This window comes from Bombyx mandarina, chromosome 19, assembly GCF_030267445.1.
Source record: "Bombyx mandarina strain Sakado chromosome 19, ASM3026744v2".
Taxonomy (NCBI): Eukaryota; Metazoa; Arthropoda; class Insecta; order Lepidoptera; family Bombycidae; genus Bombyx; species Bombyx mandarina.
Window position 1 is genome coordinate 10,832,860 of NC_143225.1, and position 11,512 is coordinate 10,844,371.

At 38.3% G+C, this 11,512-nt stretch overlaps 1 protein-coding gene across 1 annotated transcript; it reads right to left on the reverse strand.

The window, feature by feature from the left end:
• Positions 1 to 372: 372 nt before the first annotated feature.
• On the reverse strand, positions 373 to 11,168 carry Ric (Ras-related protein interacting with calmodulin). Its single transcript, XM_028187828.2, has 5 exons — positions 10,740 to 11,168; positions 8,881 to 8,954; positions 8,011 to 8,205; positions 6,578 to 6,718; positions 373 to 1,022 (listed from the first exon to the last, which is right to left on the reverse strand). The coding sequence occupies exons 1-5, from the start codon at positions 10,879 to 10,881 to the stop codon at positions 903 to 905; spliced, it is 672 nt and encodes a 223-aa protein (XP_028043629.1). The 5' UTR covers positions 10,882 to 11,168; the 3' UTR covers positions 373 to 902.
• Between the last annotated feature and the right edge of the window lie 344 nt (positions 11,169 to 11,512).

Consider the following 11,512-nt stretch of genomic DNA (forward strand, 5'->3'; position numbering starts at 1 on the left):
CAATGCTACCAATTATTATTCTGTGGATAATTTTCTTTAAATTGGTCGTATAGTAAATTAATTTTGTCAATTAAAAAGGGGTCTTATTTCGTAGGCCTTAAAGTTTAACTACGATAAACATTCTACAGGAAGGTTCTAAACGACGATTTAACTTTATATATAGGAATCATTTAGAGGTAGAGGGTTGTGGCATATTCGTTGAAGGTCAGGCACCTACATTAACAGCTAAGCTAATTCAATTCAATACTTCTCAACGAGAATTACGCGTGAGGTTTTTTTTTGTCATACGCTTATTTATCACATAATACACTCGTGGTCATATAGTCGTTTTTTTTTTAATTCTCTCTTTCCCTTATTGTATAATCTGTAAAATTAAAGACACTGTCTTATCAATTTTATTCCTGTTTTAAAAATTATAAATGCATAAAATTTTATGGAACACATAAATGGCCACTCGAATCATCATTCAGATTATGGCAACACCGATAAATAAAATAACGAAGCCTTTATACTCGGTACGTAATTTTTAGGCTCCCTTTTTTTTCATATGCGCTCAAAAACTTTTCGGTAGACTCGAATAATATTTTTTTTTTTATTTATATATTAAATCTGAAGAACACTTCTGTTGACTAATAAATAACATATGCACCAAATTTTAATATTGCTCATACATTTCACTAGGCGATTTTTTTCTCTGTAAATACACTCTCAATTTAACAAAAAAAAAAAATTCTTTATAACCGTACAACTTCTGAAAATATATCACAATGACTATCTCGTCGATTTTAATTTATTAGAAAAACTGAAACTTGAAAAATGTAAATCATTGAGGCTTCGTCGCCTGTCACGGGAGGTCGCGAGTCGCGGCTTGCGACGGTATCCGTTTGGAGAATGACGCACGCTCACGGCGAGGAGTGCTGGTGTCTACGCTTCCTGCGGAAGACAAGGGCGAAAATGCTACGGAGCCGGCGCCACCTTCGCCGCCCACCCCCCGTGGTCGACACCCCGCCCATTATTGACGACTGAAACACAAAACGACATTATAAAATTAATCTCAGACATCAAACCACGACGAAATGACCGGTGGTAGGGCGTATCGTTGGCGATGGCCAAGTGGATGGTACAAGACCGCGCGGGAGGTCACTGATGCGATAAACCGACTAACTTACAACTACAGTGGGAGGTCCCCTAAATTAGTGCAGTAATATGGCCTCGAGAAGGGAGACATGGAGGTAGAACCTCTTGTGTGTGCGGACGCACGGGTAAGTACCACCACCCTGCCTATTTCTGCCGTGAAGCAGTAATGCGTTTCGATTTGACGAGTGGGGCAGCCGTGACCTCATATCTTAAGTTGAGTGGCGGCATTTACGTTGCAAATGTCTATGGGCTCCGGTAACCACTTAACACCAGGTGGACTGTAAAATAAAAAATAAAAGATGGCGGGACATCGTGAGACGCATGAAGTCTGCCCTCTCCAGCACTACATGACGACCACGACCACTCTACCAAGAGTGACATGGTTGAGAAGAAGAATGAGAAGGACGAATGGTAAGCCGCACCGGCAGGTACCACTTGTCCCGCCCACATATTTCTGCTGTGAAGCAATAATGCGGTTTGCAGGGACAGCTATTTATTGTTAAACTATACCAGAAATTCTATACACTTGAGGAGTTATCCACGTTGTGATATCGATGGGCACCATTTAACATCAGTTGGGCATGATGAGCACCCATAATGTTATAAATAAGTAAAAAGCTGGTGCGCATTCTGCCCTAAATTGACAGCGCTACACCAGTAATCCTTCCTTTAAACTTCCAAAAACAATTGTACAACGTATCTGCTCGATCGATCTCGGATCTGTTTGTTCCGGCTAATTTCTGGAACGGCTGGACCGATTTTGAAGGGACTTTCACTGATAGGTAGCTGATGATATAAGGCTTACTTTTTTAGACTAGCTTCGCCCCGCGGCGTCACCCGCGGTACGACGAGACATAACATCGCGGGACTCAGCTATCAATAATAAAGTTTAATGTTTCCGAAGCGCAGCGAGGGCGGGTCGCTAGTTTACAATAAACAACAAAGTCTTATCGTCGCGAAAGTGCATTCGTTTCTTTGCACTGCTTTCACGTGAAGCGGCGAGATTCAACTAGTTTATTTACCTCAAAACCACGGAATAGATAAAGGTTGGAATGGTAATGTAGGCGGGGCAAGCGTGCCACAGTTATGATTATACAAACATAACTCGACCGATTCTTTCATTCACCGCGTTTAGTGCGCTTTGGAATACTTGGGCGAACAGATCTCCGCCTTATAGTGCCGTGTTGTGCAATTATAACTTGTAAAACAAAAAATGAGACCTCAAGTATAGAGCGAGGAGGTATATCTTTCGATCGGTAAGTCGAAATTACCATTTAATTACAATATTATTTGTCTAAAACATAAAAATATACTGAGCATTATGAAATTCCAAACATTAACAATATTATTGCAGCAAGTTATAAATAGCATACATTGCGCGATGTGTACTCGCCCAATGAACGCAATGACCAAGTCAGCTTCCAATGTACTACATGCATTGCGTTCTCTACACTTCAATCTTTGAAATTTCGGCCTTTGCCCTGATTGGCCGTGGTGCAGTTTGTCGATAGTGAGGTGACCATGTGGTTGAAATAAAATCATCGACAGAATTCTCGACTATATTTACATTTGACATGAATAATTTTTGCATTATTTTATATTTAATTAATGATACCTAGTATATTCTTAGTGAGACGTATTTTGAGTAAAATAAATATGTATTATTATTATTGAATTATTATCATTGAATTAATGTGAAGGTATAATATAGAGGGACATGTAGACCTCTCATTTACGGGTATTTACTATATTGTCTAAGACGTATTAAAATCTAAGTAAAATGCTATTTGACTTATGCAGTAAATAAAAAATTTTAGGTTTCCTAAAGAACCTAACGCCAGGGAACAATGGATTGACGTGACAGGTAGAGGAAACTGGAGACAAAGACGAGTACTATTTGCTCTAAACATTTTACTGAAAATGATTTTACCATAAAAAAATCAGAATACACTTAGTTTTGAAAAATTCATTCGCAATTAATAGCAAGCGCCAACTGCTTAACAAATACGTTTTATTCCAGGAACAGTGACTATTTGTAATTAATAAAAGTAAAATAGTTTTCTTTTTCAATATCTATTTCATGTTTCATTTTCTCCATTCATTCATCAGATAATTTATCGATAAAGAATATCGATTTTATCAAGCACTAGCGTGTATGAACATTTTTATTGCCTTTTTGCGTGTGTGAGTGTGTATGCCTACGGGTGTTTTGTGCTAGTTTGCGAACGAATATCTGTCCTGAGATTTATGTGTGGGTGTTTTTGTTGTGTTTGAAATACTTGTAATCACAGTATGTGTATGTGTAGAAATTAAAATAGTGGGGATGAAGCGGCGACACTGGTTCTAATACAAAATTAGAGCAAAGGCCTTTCCAACCTTATTTATCTATTCCGTGCTCAAAACGCATCCTATTCTGTACAATTTTTTATGAAATGTCTTTTGAATTTTTTTTGCAATTTATTGAGAGCGCACCTTGAACGCTTCTTATCACTTGTAACGCAAATAATTAGCAGTAGATAAAGACATCACCATTAAGCATGGAAATACATATCCGATGTAATGTCCGCCGGGATATTACAGACAACTATGTGGAAAGGACCAAGAGGAAAAAGAAGAAGGGGGCGCCCTAGAAAAAGGTGGATAGAAGATAAAAAAGCGACAGCAGGAAGCGATTGGAAAAAGAAAGCCATGGACAAGGTGGTCGGGCAGATGCTGGAGGGGGTCTTTACCCCGAGAAGGGGTTCCGATCAATGGTACAGAAGAAAGGAACGATAGCGAGAAAAAGAAAATGAAAGAAATTCTACCCTAGTAGGTACATAATAAATCGCATGTAATAACGATATTATTATGGATTGGAAATAAACGGGCTTTATTATTATCTATACTAATATTATAAAGAGGAAAGATTTGTTTGTTTGTATTGAATAGGCTCCGAAACTACTGAACCGATTCGAAATATTCTTTCACTGTTTGAAAGCTACACTATTCCCGAGTGACATAGGCTATAATATTTAAAAAAAAATATAGTTATCCTTACTAAAACTCCAATAATGTAACCCAAAGTGTAAAAAAATTACCTTAAAATATTCTTTACATCGCGTGCCCTGCGAAAACTATTGATGATAGAATAAAATAATGTACTATGACTTTGTAGAACAATTATTATAGTTATGTCTCAATAAGTGTTCTTTTATTTTAAAAAATAAAACATCGTTGAAATTTTTCTTAAAGACCCGAGCGGAGCCGGAGCGGGCCGCTATTTATTATTAAAGACATTACCACTAAGCATGGAAATACATATCCGATCCAGGCGACGGGGCTAAGCAAAGCCGCCGTCGCTTATCGGATCCCCGGATCCATTCTCGGTGCTTTTAGGCCCTTTAAGCACCGGTCACCGTTCAATCATTCAACAATCAACAGTTTGCACGTCGAACTCCTCACGAGCGAACTCCTCCTAACAGTTAAAGAATTTTTCAAATCGGACCAGTAGTTCCTGAGATTGGCGCGTTCAAACAAACAAACTCTTCAGCTTTATAATATTATAGTATAGATGACAAAATTCTCAACACGCTGCCATGGCAACGAGCCGTGACATTCGAATTATTGATGTATCCGTGTTTATTTTCAGCGGCAATGTACACAGCGCGATATACGAATTGCCGGCAACCGTAACAAATCCAGTCTCGTCTGTTTTGCAACTGAATCAATAAAGTCGTTCCAGTTCGGAGCGATTAGGAGAAAAATTAAAACGTTCGTTATTTTCTAGAATTTATTTTAAATATATATGTTTTTTTTATTTTTATTGCCATTGTAGGCAGACGAGCATACGGCCCACCTGACGGTAAGTGGTCACCGTCGATAAATCGAACAGTGCTGATTTTCAGTCACCCCTAGTTCCCTTTGGTTCACTGCGGGAATCAAGGCTAGCTAGGTACGGTAAGGGGACTGTTCACGAAATCGAGCATGGCTATAAAATTCCTAATCTTTAAATTCGCATTACAAAATTATACATTACGGATGTTTTTATTGCCCTTGTAGGCAAACGAGCATACGGCCCACTTAATGCTGAGTGGTTACCGTCGCCCATGGACGTCAGCAATGCCAGGGGCAGAGCCAAGCCGCTGCCTACCGTTAAGTACTCTCCGCAAGCCTCGTTTGAGAAAGGACATGTCATAGCGCTCGGAAAACACCGTGGAGGGGAGTTCATTCCAAAGCCGGATGGTACGTGGCAGAAAAGATCTTTGGAAACGCACTCTCGATGAACGCAGTGTTTCCAGATAATATGTATGAACTCTGTTCCGATGGCGGGAGGTGCGATGACAAAAAGGAGATTTTATTTTTTTATTGCTTTGATGGGTGGACGAGCTCACAGCCCACCTGGTGTTACGTGGTTACTGGAGCCCATAGACATCCACACCGTAAATGCACCACCCACCTTGAGATATAAGTTCTAAGGTCTCAGTATAGTTACAACGGCTGCCCCACCCTTCAAACCGAAACGCATTACTGCTTCATGGCAGAAATAGGCAAAGTGGTGGTACCCACCCGCGCGGACTCACAAGAGGTTCTACCACCAGCACTAGCTGTACTTGCCCGCTCCGCTGGGCATTTAAAATTAACATTATTATTTATTGTCATTATTATTAAGGAGTCCAACATTCATATAAATATTAGCCTATCCATTATGTACATGTATTTTCTACGTGGATACCAAGTTTCAAATCAACCGGATGCACGGTTCAGTAGTTATAACGGAACATCCGTAAAAACCACTTTATTTATATATTAGTATAGATAGATATAGATACATATAATATATAGAGGTGTGTAAAGCTAGCGACATTTCGCTTAATACGCGACATTTATCTTTGTAATTAAAGGTCCGTTTTATTTGGTATTAGCATCAACAACTCGGTGTTTTTAATTGAACTTCAATAAAGTTCACCCCATTCAAATAGCTGAAGTTTTTTTGTTGAAGTTGTTTGAAGAAAAATGTCGCGTATTAAGCGAAATGTCGCTTAAACCAAATAGTCTTTCAGCCCTCGATATAATAAAGAAAACACGAGATAAATTTCACCATTGTCACCCAAAGAGTTAATTATCGATTCACATTCCCGATCCTGCGGACCCAATGGTAAACAGTCGACTTCGCCCAAAACACGTCATTTCGGGTCCTGCCGATCCACTAACGGTGCTTTTAGGTACCTCAAGCACCGAGTAAACTAACCCATAGACATAGCCCACTGAGTTTCTCGCCGGATCTTCTCAGTGGGTCGCGTTTCCGATACGGTGGTAGATTCTGCAAAGCACGGCTCTTGCTAGGGTTAGTGTTATCAACGTCGTCAGGTTTGAGCACCGTGAGCTCACCTACTTGTTAGGGTTACGGTGAAATGACCTCTCAAGGCCAACAGATAAGGTAGGAAAAATAAAAAAGGTTCACCTGTCTCTGTCTCTCTAGGCGCCGTATCTCTCGGACGAGTGCGTGGAATGCGTCATCGACGAAGTGCCTTAGCGCCGCCGAAGTCTCGTAGAACGGACACCCCAGCTGTGTGGCCAGCTCCTTGCCTTCCTCGGTCGTTACCTTTACATAAACAATTTGTTTTCTGTCCGTGCTTTTTTAAGGGACTTTATGACCTGGTAACTAAGACCTTTAGGTCGTGTTTTATTTTAATTTATATTCTTATTTTTATGAAGAACGATAATATGGAGTAAATGAATGGAAATGAAAATTATTAATTTGAGACATTAATCAACTGGGATGAAATGAAATGAAATGAGATGAGATGATATAGGATGAAATATAATCTCAGTAAAATGGTGGTCATTTACTAAGATTTTTTCAGTGCACTTTTTGGAGGATCCCGCGAAGTTACGTCCAACGGCTTTGTTACATTTTCCCACATTCGTGCACTTTCACAGCTACTAAACTGTTAATAAACCACCGTTATTACACATTGAAACCTGAAGAAACACTAAATAGACAAAACAAAACAAATCACACAACTTCACTCCTCGCGTTCCCGCCAAAAAGTCTCTTGTACGTGCTAGGTGCATGTTATTCCCAAATAACTGCCAAAATTAAATTGACTTTTACGGTCTCTTTCTTACGTTTCGATACTGATAACCGATCTAGTATGTATCTAGGTCTGAAAAGCTATTCAGTTTAAGTGACATTTTTTAAACTTTACAGGAGAGCCATTTAAAAAACAAAAATTTTGAAAAAATACTATAAAAAAAAACTTCGTCAACTATCTGAATGGGCTAAACTTAACACGTTGACTGCGGCAAGTAAAATCATAAACCTTCAATGGGGTCGTTGGCGGGTCGATGCGGCCCCAACGATATTCCCACCAGTGCCTGGTAGGTCTTTCTCAACCCACCAGCACTAAGGTAGATTAAAATGCTATAAACTTTGTGTAAACATACTGTATACAATTTGTAGTATATAGTTGTCGAACTCTAACAAAAACCTGAAATAATCGGTCCGCACTAGCTGAAAGTACCGCGGAATTCAAGATGGGCCTGTTCCGCAATGAAGGGGTTAAATAAAGTTCAATCAAAAACATCCAATTTTTTTTGCTAATACCAAATGAAACGAATCTTTAATTACTAAAATAAATGTCGCATATTAAGCGAAAAAAAACAACGTTTTACAAAGTTTCTACGTATATAATATACGTGGGTAATACGTGGATAATACATGGATAATACGTGGATAATACGTAGATAATACGTGGATAATACGTGGATAATACGTGGACAATACGTGGATAATACATGAATAGCACGTGAATAATACGTGGATAATACGTGGATAATACGCGGATAATACGTGGATAATACGTGTATAATACGTGGATATTTAATATTCACCTGTCTAAGTCTCGGAGCTAGGTCAAGTTTGTTTCCAACCAGCACGAGTGGGAGCCTCTCGGAGGGACGCGCCTGCGCCAGCAGCCTCCTGTACTCGGCGGCAGCGCGGAACGACCGCCGGTCCGTCACCGAATAGCACAGCACAAAGCCTTCCCCGCAACGCATGTACTGCTCCCGCATCGCAGTGAACTCCACCTGGGTTTTTAATACGCTTTTATTAGCTTTTTTTTATTGCTTAGATGGGTGGACGAGCACACAGCCCACCTGGTGTTAAGTGGTTACTGGAGCCCATGGACATCCGCAACGTAAATGCGCCACCCACCTTGAGATATAAGTTCTAAGGTCTCAGTATAGTTACAACGGCTACCCCACCCTTCAAACCGAAACGCATTACTTCTTCATGGCAGAAATAGGCAGGGCGGTGGTACCTACCCGTGCGGACTTATAAGACGTCCTGCCACCAGTAACTATGCAAATTGTAAATTTGCGGGTTTGATTTTTATTACACGATGTTATTCCTCCACTGAGGAAGTAAATTGTGAACATTTGTTAAATATGTAATATATTTCAATAGGAAAATTCGCACTCGCCTGCGGTATTCAAACACTGTTGCATCGCTAGATAGGAATGCACCATACGTCTTATGCTTTAAGCCACGCTGACTTCGAAATGTATATATTTTGATATTGTTTATTACATTATTCTATATTATAATATTTTTATGTTTAAATATCATTATTTATAGATACAAATACAGAGATACAAATGAGATATTGATATATTGTTTCAAAGCAATTCTTAGTGTCGTGGTAAAAGAAAAGTAATTAAACTATATCATAATATGTGTTTGGTAATAGAAATTGTAATTACCTGACCAGCTGTATCCAGAATGTCCAGCAGTGCTGGTTCTCCATCAATTACTGCTTGTTGTTGATAGGAGTCCTCTGAGAATCACAGTAATATTTAAAATTATTTTAAATAACAATTTTACAGTGTTACAAAACTTTTACAGTGTAAACCCTATATAACATTACTGGTGGTAGGACCTCTTGTGAGTCCGCGCGGGTAGGTACCACCGCCCTGCCTATTTCTGCCGTGAAGCAGTAATGCGTTTCGGTTTGAAGGGTTGGGCAGCCGTTGTTACTATACTGAGATCATAGAACTAATATCTCAAGGTGGGTGGCGCATTTACGTTGTAGATGTCCATGGGCTCTAGTAACCACTTAACACCAGGTGGGCTGTGAGCTCATCCACCCATATAAGCAATAAAAAATAAAAATAAAATAACAACACTGACAGGACTGCACCAGTAATTTTGTGGCATTTTTACCTACTGGCATTCATATCTTGCAATATTGAGGCATCTTGGTGATAAAAGAAGTACATTCCCAATAATTTAGCTGCTTCCAAAACTCCTATAATTACTTTATTTTAATTACTAATAGGCAACTTAAAAGGTACTTCTTATTACTTAATTATTGTGGTTATTGAAAGTGGGTATAATTCTATAAAGATTGTTTCATTATACGGAAGGCCAGCTTAACCAACCAAAGCCAAGCGATTTCGACATTTTATGAGTTTGTCATTAAATTGAGTGACATTACATAGAGTTTACACTGTATAGTTTTTCCAGTAGATACACAAAACATATTCAGTGCCAAACAAAATTTTAGTAGCATGAGTATTATTATAAAATGTATTTATCTAATCATATACATATTGATGTGGCTGTGCACAGTACTTTGATTCATTTTTTTAAGTGTATTCAACTTAAAATATTTAAGGTGTTCATTATCCTTTCTACTCCTTTTTTTCATATAAAATTACAATTTCTATTATAGTTGTATGTATTTAATATATTATGTATGATATCTTGGTGTGTATTATCTATATGTGTATTATTGAAACTTAAATTTAAGTACTCAAAACTACGGTTGAATGTCTTACGACAGCGTACTGTATAGAATAAAAATCATCTCAATTTCCCATAGTACACATAATTTTAGTTTGAGACCAGATGTCTGGATGTCTCGTTCTCTATTATTATTACTATTATAACAGAGGATAATTAAATAGAGTGTCTAACATTTTCACTTTAATTCTGAAATAAAAAAAATGAGCATTTGGCATTTTTTTTAAGTTTAGTACGAATTAAACTATCTCTCCCAGTGAAATTTGTTCATGTTCTCTGTTTAAAATAAGGGCAACCAAATATTACACTATTATTCTAGTATAATATTAAAATAGTTGAACATCAACTTGAATGGTGAGATACTTAATGAAGTGATTGGTGCTAAGACATATGCCACATACAAAAAATGCATTGAGGTGGTATAACATAAGCTACAATGCTGTCTATTTTTGCAATGAAATAATCATGCATTCCAGTTCAAATGGTAGATGAGTTCTAAGTGGTGCATAAAGAGTACTCAATATATCATGGTAGCTACATTAATATTGGGCTGTATTTCATACTATGTAAACACGCATCAACTTATTGACGGCAAGGAAAAACTATTTTTTTACATAATAATTAAAGTTTTTGCTGGCCTTTATCTGGAATAAGTTTTTTTAGCAGTCACATTACATAGTAACCTTATATTAATAAGTATATTAACAATAGAGACTGGTGACTGTTTAATTTGCAATTTCTTAAGCTGATCACTAAAACCCTTGAATTTTTTTGTTATTTAAAGGATATTGATTATTTTTGTTATTTTCGCTAATACCTATGGTTGGGTCATGGTAGTCCAAAAAACTGTGGCTGACGAACTGGAGTGTGACCGCGGACTTGCCGACCCCGCCGTCGCCCAGTACCACGATCTTGTATACGCGCAACCCTCGCGACGTGCCCGCAGCCTCGCCCGCCATACCGCCGCATGCCTGCTCCTCCGAACCGCGCCCGCCCCTACTCCCCACGCAACGCCATCGCACACCGCATAGAGCAGCCCGCGATACAACCAACGCTCTGAAGCTTAGCTATTCGACCAGCAGCCCACGGAACAAATACACTTTCATTCACCACAACGCATTTTGTTTAATTTTGTTACTAGTCATTTATCACGACAAAACCGACAGCTGATTGAAAATTGGGAGCAATTGACTTTGACAAATTTACAATTGACATTTAATTGTCATTGTGTTTTATCCAATGAAGTAGGAAACCTATGGAAATGAAACGTCAACCAAAATTTCGTGCCGCTGTGACGTCATCTGGCCACAAAACATGGCGGCTTTAGTGCTGTACAAAATATTTCAATGTTATCAGGTTTTATCGATAAACGTTCTTGGCTCATTTTATTTTAAATATTGTTGAGTATTATTTATTTGTAGAATTTATACTTTAATGGGAAGTAAGTAGGTATATTGTTATGTGCAAATATGATATGATTTAGATGGGTGAAATCTAAGACAAGTTCGTCCTTCGAATTTGCCAAGTAAACGATATGATGATTTTTAAAAGTTGCTACACTGATTTTATAAAGTTGTCGTTTGTCGCAAA

Bases quoted from the DNA above. Each gene is read 5' to 3' on its own strand.
- Ric (XM_028187828.2), bottom strand. From the start codon at position 10,881: ATGGCGGGCGAGGCTGCGGGCACGTCGCGAGGGTTGCGCGTATACAAG. The intron at 6,719-8,010 runs GTGAATATTAAA...GTTTATGTAAAG, and splicing joins TAGCTCCGAGACTTAGACAG to GTAACGACCGAGGAAGGCAA. The intron at 1,023-6,577 runs GTGAACCTTTTT...TTTGTGTTTCAG, and splicing joins GCCTAGAGAGACAGAGACAG to TCGTCAATAATGGGCGGGGT.